The following is a 16353-nucleotide window of genomic DNA, read 5'->3' as shown; positions in this document are numbered from 1 at the left end:
AGCTAAGCTATGAATGTTTGAAAATCACTGTCTAGGTCAGGTCCATGATTCTAGAGGAGAAAGATGATAGTTTGCTAAAGCGTTAGGTTTTTATAACAAAGCCGTCTGGCTGCAGACTGCTGGCTTAGACACAGTCTTTGTCAGAATGAAAGTGCCGTAGTCTGCCGTTTCAGTGTAATTTCAGTTTTAGATTTTTATTGAAAATTCAACTTTATTCATAAACAAAGTCTGGCAGTTTTATTGATAAAATAATGATAATCAAATTGCAAACATTACAAAAAAAGCAACATTTCATGAATAAAACATAAAAAGATCAGAGGTCTAATTCAAGATTAAATTATGTATAGACTTGTTTTAGAAGAACATACATGAACAATGGCTTGCTTAAGCTCTGTTAGCTGTGGCTAAAGCTAACATAGCTACACAAGCTATGTAATTTATCTTATTTCATAGGCAATGTAGCTAAATTAGCTATGGCAACATGAGCTTTTGAAACTTGAGCTTTTGCAATCGTAGCTAAACCTAATGTTGCCACACAGATAATGTAGCTATGTAGCTTACATTGATGCTTTATGAACTTTGCTTTAGCCACGTTAGCTATGCAGCTATGTTATCTTTGTAGCTTACACAGCTAATGAAGATGCACATGCATTTTGGGGGTTTATTGTAACTGAACTTATCAGTGTTTTTCAGCCACAACAGGAAGTTTGTTTTTGTTGATTTCACTTTAGTCTTCATGCATCAAACTGCAAGTAAAAAAAATCAGTGACTAGCTGTGAAACATTTTGCTGCATTTTGCAAGTAAATTAACATTTTCTAGAATTTGGTGAGCAAACACAACTGTCAGGTAATTCTACATGGATGCTGACTGTTGGCAGTGTGTGTTAGCTGTAGATGTAAACTTTACATTAACATATATTCAAATATCAGTACATTGAAGCACATTCAGTGTTGTGGTTGCGGCTTGTTGCAGTGGTTGAAGCTCTAATTAATGAAACATTTTTTATGGGTGCATTTTTATTTTAATGTTTTATTCTGAGTTTCCAGTTTTCCCTTAATTAATGAGTCCAAGACATATTTATTTGGCTAATCTTAAATTTCCAAAGTTCCAACTCTTCTATCTTTCTCCCCTAACATTTCATTAGTACCTTAATGTTTTATATTCTTTATTCTATTCATTTTTCACCAAAACTACATTTCAAGCTGTGGAACAACAGACTTTTTTATGTTAAAATAGTATATCACAGCACAGGTGTAATCTTATCAACTTGGTGCCTTTTAATCTTGTGTCTCATAGATCTTTGTTTTCCTCTCTCCCCCAGACTCTTCAGGGCCAATGAGCACAGCCCACACCCACCCCCCTCACATGGGTGGCATGGTAGGTCACCCATCCGTAATCAGCACCTCCAGACCCTTACCGTCCCCCATGTCCACCTTGGGCTCGCCAATGAACGGCCTGGCCTCACCCTACCCTGTCATTACATCCTCTCTGGGCTCACCCGCTGTATCTCTGCCATCCACGCCCAACATGAACTTCGGACCACTCAACAGTCCACAGGTGAGAAAAAGTGTGGGTGTTTTCATGGCCATCAGATAGCTGATAGCTTTAGAGACCTTTTTTCCAGAAAAAGATCAGCATTTATCTGTCAAAAATATACATTTGAGTTTCAGTGACTGAACAATGACACATCATTTAGAGGAGTAGTTTTTGTGATGTTTTTTTACAAAGTGACATCCTCAAAAATGTGCAAAATACATAAAGAGACATCAGAAAACAGCAGAAAAATTGCTTTTAAAGTTATTTCGTGTGTTAAATTTTCTCAAAATTTTTCAACACTAACTTTATTTTCATTGCTGCTGCCAAATGCTTTAAACTTTCTCCTCAGAGGTTCATGCTCCTTCAAATTACTACTTTTGGAAAGGTCTGTCTGTAATAAACTATCATGTTCTTGGGTTGATCATGCGCCTCTAATTCCTGGAATCCGGTCCAGCAGACAGGAGGTTGGAGTTTAGCACATATCCAATGTGTTCGGCTGGCATACCTCGGCTTCCCTCTCTCTCCCTTACCCTTCTGCTGACCTTTAAACTTCTTGCCCTAAAGGTCATCCCTGAATTCTGTGTTACTGCTGTCATGCGAGGGGACTTAAGACGCAGTGCGACTGTTGGCCACCTTAATGGATTACTGGGGGAGAGGAGAGTGAGAAAAAGGAAAAAGCCCCTTATTGACTATTTCTCCTCTTTGAACACGCTCTCCCTTCTCCTGTCTCATAGCTCTGCCAGCATTAGTCTCCTTTTAAAGTTCCATCTTGGCTAACAAGTGCACATTTTACTGCTGTAAAGGCATCTGCAGCCACCGTAGAAAAGATGTTCAAAAGGGAACATCTTACACTATTTTGAGATGTTGATTACATTCCTACACACAATTTTCACAAGTTTCTTTACACATTTGCGTCCATTTTCAAGTTCCATCCCTCATGTGGTGGCTACAGCTTAAGAACCTAAACATCTGCAGTGTTATATCTTCTTTGAAAGCTCTGAACTGCTTTTGTGAATATCTTTCAGCCAGTAAATGCAGAATTTATGAGTAAAGGAAGAATTAAATGTGTTAAAGTTACTAGGGCTGTAGTTGATGAAAGAAAAACATGGTCAACTAAAACAAAACCTATGGACTGACCAACTGATTGGCCCACAGGTTTCTAAGATCACAGCACAGTTACTGTTTAGATTTACATACTAAACTAACTTCAGTTAAGTCTATTTTTTTGTCTTGTTTTATATCAATAACAATTAACAGGACCCACTTATTCCAGTTTGTGCTTTATAATATCAGAATATAAATACTTCCCAGACAGCATATATTTATTGAAGTAGTCGACAGCTTGGGATGTAAAGGAAGACTTTCAGGGGTCAGGAGATGTCACTGTCCCTCCCTGTCTGTAGCAGATGCTAACATTAATGTGTGTTTAAATGACATGATGAAAAGACTTAATGAAACATACTGGAGAGAAGTCACGTCGGATCGCTGAAGAATATGGCCGCCTGAGACAAGTTTCCCAAAGAGCTTACCAATTTAACTCCACATTCGACAGATAAAATACTTGTTTCAGTGTCCAGAAGTATGGCGGGTGTTTCTTGCTCAGTTAAGTATATCACGGATTAAATATAAGTGATATCCAATGACGACAGCGAGTACCTGTAAGACTAGAGCTGCAGCTGCCAAGCAACTAATGATCTGCGCTGGCATGGCAGGTGAGCCGCAGTATGCTAAACAAGCAGATCCCACAACCACCCTGGTGACTGGCAATGAGAGTAACGAGACTAATGTGCCACAAATTTATAATTTGTCCTTTGAATTGACCAAATCGGTCAGACACTGGTTGGAACATGATTCTCACCTTGACTGGATAAAAATTGAGAAGTCTATAACTTCCCTTTTTAACCCCCTTACAGGCCCTTTCACAGGTTAATCTTAACGATGGAGCGGATATGAATATAAACAAGCTTTTTCTTCCATATGGAATAATCCTCAAGTTTGAATTGGGAAACATATGTTTAACTGGGATAGCTGGCAGAAGAGGGGTGTTTGTGTGTTTGTGAAAGATTTATATAGAGGAAACTTTAGGGCATACCAGGAGCTGGAACACTTTAAATTAAGTGGGAAAGGAGAATTTTGGAACTACCTCTATTTGAGGAGCAGTATAGGGAGTGTTCTCAAAAATATAAGTATAGAGGAACCTAATTTGATAAAGAAGGTTTTTGACATGCCAGACGTAACACACAGGGCCTCATTGTTTTATAAAAATATCACAAATTTAAAGGGGGGAAAGTGTGAGAGCCTGAGATTAATTTGGCAAAAAGATGTTGGAAAGGCTATTAGTGAGAATGTGTGTCAAGCCATAATATCCAACATTGGTTGGCTTTAAGGGATATAGGAGTAAATTTACTCACTAAAAAATTATACATGGGTGCTGTTATACTCCATTAAAGTTATTTAGGATTGGTCTGATACGAGAGAGAAAACGTTGGAAATGTAAGGAGGAAATGGGCAAATTCATACACACTATTTGGGACTGCCCTTTAGTTCTTCCCTTTTGGAAGGAGGTGCTGGGGAAACTTAAAATGATGCTAGAAAAGCTCCTACCAGTAACCCCTCAACTGTGTCTTTTGGGAGATGAATCAGTTCTACCACTAGGCGTCACAAAAGCACAGTTTGGGTTACTGTTAAATGGCTTCATGATTGCAGCAAGAATAGTGTTAAAAAACTGGAAAACTGCAAAAACCAAAGTTCTTGCTGAATGGATCAAAATAATGACAGAAACTGCCTCCTTTGAAAAGCTATTGGCTAGAATTAATAATAAAAAAAGGGAAGTTGATAAAGTTTGGAACAAATTTCTTTTTCTTCAAGGGATCAGCCTGTTGGACTGGCACAGTTGAATTGGTAAACTGTGTTGGAGGGGTTAACTGACTGTCTATACTAGGGCTGAATGCGATTTTTTTCCCCCCAATATTGCAACTGCGCTTTGATATGTGATTATTCCTTAACTTTCTTTTATTCCTAAACAATGGCTGAACAGCTCTTTAAAAGTGTCTAATTAAGATTTTGACTCGTATTTCAAATTGGATATGAGTTGTTGCATTCAAGGGTTTTTGTCATTCTTATATTAAATAAGGAAACAGTACAAAAATGAAGAAGGTAGGATTTTTTGTAGAGAATTCTAAAATAAATGGCACCTGAATAATTGCATAACATCTCTGCAGCAAAAAAAGTTTTAAACTGGTGTTTTGACATAAATTTCAGATCAAAGAAATATTGCACCTTTTGCGATTTGACAATTGCAGCAGGCCATATTGCAATTTAATCTAATTTTCGCTTAATTGCCCAGCCCTAGTCTATGAATACATTTGTTTCTTTCTTTTTTGTGTGTTTCTGTTTTATTTTACTTTTTTTTATTTTTATTTTTTTTTGCTTTTACGTAATTTCCTATTATCACTTTGCTAAAACTGAACCACATTTCTGCATGAGATGAAGAATAAAAAGAACATGCAAAGCTTTTTAAGATGTGAGATGTTTCTGCTCTTCTGCTGACCTGCCTCAGCATGAGTTTTTGATGGTTACAGGGGGAAAGGGATAATGGTTTTGTAAGTGGGTAAATACAATGGTTAGTAGTCGAGTGATTAGCTCGGACTTAGCCCTAGCAGCGGTTTTGTCAGAACTGGACAATGGTTCTTTATTCAAACAAGGGCAGAGAGCCACCTGAACGCTTTTCGTGACAGAAAAGATGTTTTCACTTTTCTCCCAATCTGCTTTGGTATGGGTTTGCAATTGTTACGGGTGCTTTTTTCCCGGTGTATTCAATAGCTGCTGCTGCAGTAGCTATGAGCTTGTAATCACAGTGAAACAGTCAGAAAATGAAATGTTCTCTCTGCATCAGTGCCTTGTTAGCAACTATCAGCAGTCTCGAAAGGGAGTTGCAGACCGTGAACGTCTATCACTATGGAAGGGATGAAATGTGCTGTTCCTACGTTTTTTTGATTCAGCTTTATTTATAAAGAAAGTCTGGCAGTTACAGTCATGAAATAACCTCATTGCAAACATTACAAACTTAGCAACAGTTCATGATTAAAACAGGTCCAATGTCTAATCCGTGATTAAATTACTGTATGTATATACCTGTTTTAGAAGTGGTTAGCCAAATGGTTGCTTGCTAGCTATGTTAGCTTAACACAGCCTCTCTAGCTATGAAATTAACATCACTAGCTATGAAGTTAACATCACTATATTAGCCAGTTTAGCTTCGTAAGATTAATCAAAAGCTAATGAAGCTACAGCAAACCACTGTTTGCATAAGTACTTCCAAAACAGGTCTAGCTTAAGCAAGAGTAGCATAATCTAATGTAGCTAACAAAGCTTTCTTTGCTTGAGCTTTGGCTATGTTAGTTATATAGTGATGTTACCCAAGTAGCTAATGTAGCTAATGTAGCTTTGTTAGTTTTAGATCTAGCCACGTTAGCTACGTAGCTATAAACTTACCTAGTTGACATAGCAAATTTGGCTTCATCAGGTTCAGCCTTAGCTACGTTAGCTGCATTAGAGAGTATTCATGGCGGATGAGCTTTTATTTCTGTAAGCAGTTTATTTACTCTTCTTATTAAATGTATAGTAATTAGGTTTTGCAGGTCAGGTTTTTGACTCTTAACTTTTGGTAGCCTATCCCGTACACTAACTCTAACTGGAAATGTGATCTTATTTTGAGAGTTTAAGCACTGATTTTCATTCTGACAGAGGCAGCGTCTCACTGTAGTGGTCTGCAAATGGGGCTTCCTGAGATCTGCGGTCTGCAGACGGACTGTCTTGGCACTCTGTCTCTCTTAACTTGCTCGCAGCTCGCCCATCACTGCACACTCCTCTCTCTCTCTCTCTCTCTCTCTCTCTCTCTCTCTCTCTCTCTCGCTCTCTCTTTCTGTCTTATAAAAAGTGGCAGCCTCCAGTGAAGCCCATGTAGAAATGCAAAAAACTGGAAATGCCTCAAGCAGCAACCTCTGTGGTTGAAAAATGAGGCTGAAGCAGAAGTGCAGAAAACTGTGGTTGTCTTACTTGAGGCTGGCTGCAGATACGCCTGAGATAATACACATTCGCACCCCATGTTAAAATGCCAGTTACCTCCGCCAAGGAGGTTATGTGAGCGGGTGGGCTTGTTTGTTAGTTAGTTAGTTAGTTAGTTTGTTAGCAACATAACTCAAAAGTTATGGACGGATTTTGATGAAATTTCAGGAAATGTCAGAAATGGCATAAGGAAGAACTGATTAAATTTTGGGAGTGATCCGGATCACTGTCTGGATCCAGGAATTTTTTAAAGGATTCTTTACTATTGAGAGATAGGGCTAATGGTCGAGGTCTGCACTGTTACCACTTTACACCAGGAGATGGCGGACATGAGTAACTTCAATCCCAGCAGCATTTTGGGTGTGTTTCTATTCAAAGTTTTGGAGTTTATAGAGTTTGAAAGATGCACGTCGAGGAGACAACTCGGAGCATAACAGAGAGAAAGACAGCAATTGTAGCGAGAATACTCACAATGCTGGGAGGAATAGAGGAATATTCACTGTCTGCCATGATTTCACTTGTCTGTGAGACCATGGGTGTGACTGTCAGTGCATCTGTTGGACGGATCCAGGAATTCTTTAAAGGATTCTTCACTGTTGGGAGATAGGGCTAATGGTAGAGGTCTGCGCTCTCCGAGTGCTTCTCTGGTTTTTACATGTTAACATGTTTACAGCCTAGTTCAAAAAAACATTTTTGGTATTGCTCGTTGCTCATATTCTCTGTCAGCACACACTGTAGAGGGACAAATATTTTAGCTCTTCTCTATTGAAAATATTAGGGCTAAGAGTTATGCATCACTACAGTCATTGACATGATTGACAGATAGGTTCATTGCTGCTGTTTGCCAGGAGGCTGAAGGCCAGCCTCAGCTCCTCCTCTTTGCCTGTTACTAAGGAGTACAAAGGTAGATTTAGACATTTTTAACAAGGCAGCCAGCCACCATTGTTGGTCTCAGATCTCTGCTTCAGGTGATGTCATTGTGACATATCCAGCTTTTATATAGCTAGGGATTGCTCACACAACTAAAGGATGTAGGGAAAGTCAATTCTAACATTTGTGTTGAACCCAAAATTACAGAACAAAATTGTGTTTTGTATACATACTGATGTCATAACAACATTTTAGCTAGATTATAAATAGTTTACAAGAGGCCATGGATTCATAACATTTTCACAAATTTCAATGTTGAATTTCCAGTTAGAGCTTACTGGGTATAGTGCCTAAGTTACTGTTGGTGCTAAAACTGCTCATTTTGCTCAAAGATTCAAGCATGCATCTTTTAAAGTGAATAAATAATAAAAAGACGCACCCATCAGACTGCTCTTTTTCCTGTGTGTCACTGAGCAATATAATAAAGAGAGACAGCTAATGGAGCTGCTTTCTCTAAGTGGTCCCTGTGCTTTGATGATTGGACCCCGCAGACGGAAACATACATGCACACACATGAAGGGCTTTAGAGGCGGATCCAGGTCAGTGCTGCAGGGCACAGCAGACAGTTCTATACATTAGTTCAATCACAGTATGGATCTGTGCCTTTAGGCTCCGTCAGGGCTGATACAATGTACGTTCAGTGTAACAGTCTTTTCACTGCTCACCAACAGCAGCTGACCAAGCCACCATTAGGTCATTGTGTCATTTCATACTACTATCATGGGTGAACTGGAGTTCACGTGCAGTGCTAGACTCATAAGAGCAGAAGTAAATTCAGCATGCTAATTATAGTATAGTATGTAGGTTGTATGTATAATATAGAACAAGTGAATACTGTGCTCATTTATAATAAATATCATCCCTTTTACCTTATTAGACCTAGTGAACTTTATCAGATTATATCTAACAGTGTATTTCTATATGTAATTCATATAAATTCAGCTTCATATGCTGTTGGTTTGATGTTTTTTTGCAGCTGCCGATAATTATCCTCTACTCATGCACTCTTGCACTCTAGGACTCCACTTCAACCACAATAAGCTGTAACAGACAAAGCTCATTGGCTATGATGAAGGAATATTGAGTGGATCTTTTCAGTGGTTGAGCAATGATATTTTAGCATCTTTATACAATGCTGGTATGCAGACCTGCTCACAGAATTGGCTGGTCCCTTTCCAAGTTGTGATCTATTGATGATATCAATGCATGCATGTCGGATTCATAGCATCCTAGCTAACAGTTACCTCATTTTGGAGCTGAAAGGTGTGTTAAACTATTGTTGGCTCCTGATGTTTGAATTACTCATGCTACTTTTAGACCCGTTTCTTATTGTTTCTTGTTTTATTTAAATTTTTTTTAACCCATTTTTTTTGCCTTTTTTAACTAATTCTTGCAACTTTTAATGTAGTTTTGTTATTTTCTTATCACTTTCCACTGCTATAAACATTAATTTTGGGACTTATTAGGCCATATGTAAACAATTTTTGCAGCTTTTTGCATATTACATATGCTTTGAGTAGTCAAACAACAAGAAAAGTGCTATAAAAGCTCAAGTAAGTTTAGTATTTTCCCAGGCCTACTGACATAAATGGCTTGTCCCTCCATAAATGGGGCCCTCCGTATGACTTAACTAATACCAAAGTATGCACATCTGTAGTGTTAGCACAAGCTTCCTTAATGCTTTTTGATACTGGCCGGTCTTAGATCAGCATTTGTCAACAGCATATTGAACAAGTCTGAAAATGAGCTAAAGGCCGGCTCAGACTACATAAACTCAGAAAATTTTGGCCTGACTGTAATTTTGTAGCTTATCATCAAATGCTGTGCCAGATTATGGGGCAGGAACAACAAATGGTCTTGTAGTATGACATAACTAACAATGCTTCCAAGACACCCCATGTCCATGATTAAAGAAGACTAGCATGTCAGAATTTTCATGCGACACTGTCTGGTTTGATTAATTTTATTGTATTCGATATGCATTGTCATAAATGTATCTATCTACATGTGGATTTCTAGCTATGTGCTCCCTTGAAAGTCAAAGCAAACTGCTTGTCTAGTCCAGGGAGCAGCTTTTGAGCAGAGCCTTATCTGCCAACTAAGACTGCACATCCATTTGCAAAAAAGTGTTCCTGACTGAATTGTTGTTTTTTCCACTCAAGTGCTTTCTGTTTTGTACTCTTTTCATTTGAACCAAAAACTATTGATTCAATTCGTAAATAAAATCTCTGAAGAAAAGAAGATGTGCAATCCTAATGTGCAATCAAACGAATCCAAGTTGTTGGTTTGGTTTGAAGAAAATTCAACATTCAGGGCTTTTTTTTAAATAAAGTATTATAGAAAAGGAAGACAATCTGGACATTTCCACTTGTAAGAATATTAAAACCAGTGACATTGTGGTTTTTGTGTCTAAAAACATCACATGAATGATTAATCAAGTTTGGTGAACCCCCTCTTGATCTGCAGCGAATGGATAAATTGGCTAATTCTGTTTCTTTAAAAAAAAAAGCTCAATTAAGTGATGAAAGACTTTCTGAACAGTCTGGCCCATTAAAGCTGTAGTAAACCTTTCTCATGTATGATGCAGTGTGTTCTGCGTAGCATGTGTTGTATAAAGAATGTATGATACATCAATAATCCATATAATGTGCTTGTAGCTCTTTTTCTGCAGCAGTTTTAGTGTTGTCTGTCTGGAGCTGCATATGCGTCTGAACAACTGTTTGGATTCACCACAGTGATTATTTTTGTATCCCAACAGCACATGTGCAAAATCAGTTATTTGTGAAAACTGTGTTGAATGGAGCACTGTGCGCGCATAAGCAAGTAGGCATGAGGGGGCCGAATGCTTGGATAAGTGTAGCTGTTTGCCCGCTGGGCAAGAAAAAGCAAAGGTGGTGGTGTAGAGAATGAGTGAGATCAAGGGAAACTGAGAGACAGAAGAAGAAAACCTCACATTTTCTGTCCTTCGCTGTCAGGTCAGACAGACCTGAGTTCAGTCCTCCATTAGAGGAGATTCAGACGAGAGTGCACGTTGTAAATAAGTGATAGGAAGAGCCTGAGGTGACTTGGAGGAACGATGTCCTTTATGTCACGCTGCATCAAATATATAGCAAGGCATGGGCATAAGTAGGTCATGGTTGTTTGTTTCCTCTTACCATGCGGATGTTTGCAAATTAATCATAATAAACAAACACAAGAGGGGCATCAGAAGTGGTAAAAGGTGGGAACAAGAAAGATAAGAGTGCAAGATTTATGAAGCAGTCTAATGACAGGAGGACTTGTTGCTCAGAAATGAAACTTAATCACTCTGATACGAGGTTCAGGTATTTTCACCTCTTATTTTCACCTTTTTGAAAAATCTTTCATGGCATCAGAGTCTCTTAAAGTTGTCTTTTATGTTTATTAATTGAGGTTGCACTGTGCTTAATTGTGTGCCATCTAAATGTCTAACCAGCACATTTTGTGTGCCCTCTACTGCTTGTGTCAAAGATCTGCACCTTTTGAACACGTGACTCCCCTCACACGCCTCACCCTGTCAACAAACATTTAAAAACCTGTATTACAAGCCTCACTCACAAGCCCCACCCACTGACTGAGCATGTGATCACACCCGCAGACACTTTCACAATAAAGTGCGTGGGTGGGGAGAGAAAAAAACATGGGCGTGCGGAAGACAAAATGAGAGAACAGGGGAAGGGGGAGTTTGTGTCATGAGATGGCCTAGCACTTCTTAAAACTAACTTCCTCTCTGCTTCCTCCTCAGCTCTGTTCTTTTCTATTTAAGCCACCTCAGCTCTAACTCTTTGTCTCTGCTGTTCTCACTTCTGTCTTCCTGTTGTCCTCAGATGAATTCTATGAACAGTGTTAGCAGCTCGGAGGACATCAAGCCTCCGCCGGGCCTACAGAACCTGGGAAACCTCAACTACCAGTGTACGAGCCCCGGGGGAATGTCAAAGCACATCTGCTCCATTTGCGGGGACCGCTCCTCAGGTAATCTTAGACGGGGGAGGATGGGCATAAAAATTTACAACCCCACTCAACATAAACATCACCAGACAGTTAAGACAAACTTTTAGACAGAAGTTAACAGAGATGAAGGTAATTATCAGGAATTTTGTCAGGTGTACCAGTGCTTTCTTTCAAAATTTCTGAAGTAAAACTCTGAAAGTTGTTAACATCTTCAGGCCTTGAAAAGTAAAGACCACCTCATGCAAGTAGGAAGCAACTGAAGAGACACTGAAGCTGTCATAAGTAGGTAAAGTCAGTGTTCCTGCAGGTCCTTGAAAAACCTAAAATTGTGCATTTGAAATTTAAGGCCTTTGAAGTCTAAATTTTACAAGTGTAAGGTCTTACATCTCAGAAGATACACTAACTAAGACGTTTTCTGATCCTACCTTTGTTTTCTAGCCAACCTTATATAATTTTAAACATCTTACTCCACAAATTGTTCATAGTTATTCTTCAGAACTCAGGGAATTCAGTGATGAATGTTCTACATTTCCTGGGTCAAACCTCCAGACCCCTCTTTTGTTTTATGTGGATTGCTATAATCAAATACACTCTGTACTGCTGTGAAGCAATCGTCCAGTTCTTTAACACCTGGGCTGCCAGGTTGCCACTTAAAAAATAAAACGTGCGGGCCACCCTTATTTCCCCAACAAAATGCATTTTTCTGCTTTTTAAGAGTTTAATTGTTAAGCATAAGATCAGCACACCTGTTAAATATCAGCAGATGTGCTGCTGATACTGATAAAAATCAGTCTGTGACAAATGATGGAATGGAGGCATTGAATGTGCCAGAAATCATAACATTTGAGAGTTTCTGACCAAAAACATGTGTTTGCCCCATACTTTTTGACATTTCATAAAGAGTTCATTGCAATCAGAAAATTCAGCCCTGGTTTGGTGGACTGAGAAATCTCATATGCCTTTCATTTTTGACCATTGACTGTGCAAAAAGTTGTATTAATTTTTCTCAGTTCAGGTCTTAAAAGGGTCTCAAAAAGTCTTAAACTTGATTTGTAAAGGAATGCAGGAAAGACAAGTTTTATGTGATTATGAAGCAGACTGAAATAAATACTGTGAACTTAATATGACCTACAAAAAGATTGTTTTTCTACATGTACCTGTCATTCCTGTCATAGAATAGATGCCATTTGGGATGATTTAGAACCTGTCTCTGCTGTTTTGTTCACTTAAAGCATTCACTTTCAATGCAAAACCAATATTGTCCAGTGTTTTCAGCACTATGCACAAAAACACTCTTGCTGTCAACTTTTTGTGAACGCAGCACTTGAAATGAAAAAAGGTTAAACCTTTGGAACAATACCCAACTCATCTGTGTCAACTTCCTCACTGACCAATCAAAATAACGAAGGCTTCTGATATAAGCTTTGTCAACAATAACACAGGGGACAACTAGTCTTTTCAGGGGTTAAATTTGCAGGTCTATAGCTGCTGCATTTGCTGGCGTCGGTATCTCCATTTTTCTTGTTTTTACTTTTTTCAAATACATCAGTACCTTTGGTGATCCTTTACACCTGCCAGTGGGTTTTTAAACCAATAAAAGAGTGTCAAAAAGATGCCAACTACCACCATTCAGTGTTAAAATTAATTGAAAAATACAGCTTTTTTTAATCATTCCTTGAAAAATGTTGCATTTGGAGGTATGAGGTTTAGGCAGACTACCATGACTGGATTCATTACATTGTCTTGGTGATATTCCCTTGAATGAAAGAAAACATTTAGCTTGCAGAACTATTTTTAATTGACCTTGCAGGTACTACCAGGGAACCAGACGTCAAATTTTAAATTAACAATGAACGCTGATGAAAACCACTCTGAAGCTGAGGTTATGGGTGCTGCAAGTGGGAAAAAGGCAGCTGTGGACACAGGCCCCAATAGCATGCTGCATAAACAGTCTTTTTTAAATATTTGGGAGCATCAAAATCATTGCAACCAAATAATTCCTCACAGGAGCTTTAAATGGAAGGTGTTTCTTCTTAATCCATTCCTTTAAATGCAACCTGAATCTTTTAGTATCTATTAATCACAGACTGCCTTATAATCTTCATATTATTAAAAAGATAGATTTTGCTCTAATGTAAAATCCTCTAGAAAAATAAATAATTGTATTGAGACCACCTTACTGCTCTGAGACTTCATTTATAGACTAATTTAAAGACATTTCTCTTAATTCAAACTCACACATATCTTTAAGGATTATTTTAGCCGCAGTCCTCTGTTGTTTTTAGTTCATTAAAAAATGCAGTGGCAATGTGTTTGCCATTGGTAATCATAAACTTGACCAGATCACTCTGACATGTGGAGTCCCTGAGGGTACATTCCTTAGACCACTTTTATTTATTTAACCTGACATGCCCCATTAAGGTCAAATCATACACTTCTGTAATGTTACTTGTCAAGACCACACATTCTACATCCATCAAGCTAGTGTGGTAATTAGACTTGTTCCAAGAACACTTTGAGTCAGAGAACAGCTGCTTGCAATCCAAACATTCCACCGTAAAAGGACAAAAAAGAAAATCATCATATTTGGTAAAACAGAGGAAGGAGTAAGAGTTGTTTTGGTGTGTGATTCTTAGGCTCTAAGGATGAAAGTCTGAGTTTTGTATCTCTCTACTTTATGAGCTTTGGATGGGTCCTACAGCAGCCATATTAGCACAGTATCTGAATCCAGCATTATTATTATCATCTCAAGGAAATTCAAAAATGAGAATTGAATGACCGAATTTGAAGAAAGTCATTCACGCTGACATATTCAGAAGCTTACTATAACAGTTTGTTAAATGACCCCTGAGCAAAGCCACTTCAGATCTGTTTCAAATCTTTATTTTTATATTTTCTTTATCAGACATCTCAATCTTGCTTTATACCTGGGGATTTTACACCCACTTTAAGCACTGTGACCTGCCCTTGTGTTCAAAATGTTCTTATGAATAAAGCTGCCTTACCCTTCTTTCTGAAGTTGCTAAGGGTTTTTATTGTCTAATAGAAGGCAATATTCCTTTCATCCTGATGCCGCAGATGTACCCACTTATTATGTGGTTATCACAAATATTAGTCATTCATAAACAAGAAAAAAGGCAAACTGCCATCCCAAAGCAGCACTGATGTCATGTGCTCTGTTTCCACAGGAAAGCACTATGGCGTGTACAGCTGTGAGGGCTGCAAAGGCTTCTTCAAAAGGACTGTCCGGAAAGATCTCACATACACGTGTCGAGACAACAAGGAGTGCCTGATTGACAAGCGCCAGCGAAACCGCTGCCAATACTGTCGCTACCAGAAGTGCCTGGCTATGGGCATGAAGAGAGAAGGTGTGTAACGCTTCAGGAGAGGTGTGGGCATGTGCAGGCTTTGGTTCTTTGATTTCTTTAAACCCACATCTCCATCATGATAAATTCATGTTGTGGGGATAAGCATCACTCAGCTCTGATGGGTTGCATTTTAAATTCTTGTCAGGATCTCAGTTCTACCAAAGATGAGTATGGAAATTTGTCAAAACATGTACATTATATCTTTAAGTGTCTGTTAACACAGTTATTAAAATGGCATAATGGTCATTCTGTAGATCTAAGATGCTCTTTTAATGTTGCTCAGTGTTGAGTATATACCAGAGAGATCCACAACAGTTCACATGGAGTGTTTGACTTTAAATGTTTGTGTGCGTGTTCAGCCGTGCAGGAAGAGAGGCAGCGTGGCAAAGAGCGTGGGGAGAGCGAGGTGGAATCAACGAGCAGCTTCAATGAAGAGATGCCCGTGGATAAGATCCTGGATGCTGAGCTGGCTGTGGAGCCCAAAACAGAGACGTACAGCGAAGGCAGCCCCAGCAACTCAGTAAGAAACCCAGACGATGAGCTTTATTTGGTTTTAGCCATAAACTATTCATCAGTGTTCTTTTATCACGAAGCTGAGGCGGCTCCTAACAGATCAGGGAACCACTGCCTGCTAAAAATATGCTCCTTTATCGAGTGCGTTTCATCGTGCAAGAGAAGTGCCTGACAACAGGAGTAAATAAAACATGATTAGATGACAGGATAATGCAAGGGAGATTATGACAAATGACCAAAGCTTCAACAGCAGCAAAGACAAAAGCAGCAAGACAAATAGACAACATAAAAAAGCAACAAAAGCAACAAAAAAGGAGAAAAAAAAACCTTAGTACATTTGATTTTACGTGGTGTAAGGAAACAGTGTTTACTATTTAGTATCATTTTGCTGAAAAACTTGGTGGAAATTTAACATAATATTTAGAATGATAAAAAAATAATAACTCTATCCATATAGCACCAACATACGTTTACAAAGTGCCTTAACAGACAGCAAAAGCATAAACTCAGGAAAACTTAACATCAACAATCAGATCAAACAGAGGAGATTTTGTAAATTCAAACTAAACGGCAAGAACAGAATGTGAACTCAAAGATCAACAAGAAATAACACAAATGAAAATGACACAAGCACATCTTGAATGCCAGTTAAAATTGTAGACATTGCATCAGTTAAGATAAATAGAAAAACAGAAAATTAGAGATAGAAGGACAAGTAAGTGAATTTAAAAAACATATACAACTGAAAAGGTGATAAGGCAGGATATTAGAAGGGTAGGACAATGATAAATATAGTGAGAGCAGCAAAGTGAATAAAGAGACCAATATAGTTATATTAATATATTGTATCACAATAAAGTAAGTGTGTTACAGTGAGTTTTTAAAGTTAGGGGCTAGTGGTGCCCTCAGGCCAATCTTTGGCCCAAACATGCCTAAAGGTTTTTCACAGTACTCTATAACCCAGAGAAA

General features: G+C 38.5%; 1 protein-coding gene across 2 annotated transcripts in view; it reads left to right on the top strand.

Annotated features, from left to right (window-relative positions):
- Positions 1–16353, top strand: part of rxrgb (retinoid X receptor, gamma b) — a 48372-nt gene that overhangs the window by 27111 nt on the left and 4908 nt on the right. For both annotated transcript variants that reach the window (XM_041790955.1, XM_041790954.1), the window contains exons 2-5: positions 1323–1558; positions 11380–11524; positions 14692–14871; positions 15231–15391. In XM_041790955.1, the coding sequence (XP_041646889.1) occupies positions 1323–1558; positions 11380–11524; positions 14692–14871; positions 15231–15391 (722 nt within the window). The remainder of the gene's footprint in view (positions 1–1322; positions 1559–11379; positions 11525–14691; positions 14872–15230; positions 15392–16353) is intronic.

The sequence above is a fragment of the Cheilinus undulatus genome, linkage group 7, assembly GCF_018320785.1.
Source record: "Cheilinus undulatus linkage group 7, ASM1832078v1, whole genome shotgun sequence".
In the NCBI taxonomy this organism is placed as follows: Eukaryota; Metazoa; Chordata; class Actinopteri; order Labriformes; family Labridae; genus Cheilinus; species Cheilinus undulatus.
The sequence above is the reverse complement of the archived record's forward strand: the minus strand, read 5'-3'. Positions and strand labels throughout refer to the sequence as shown.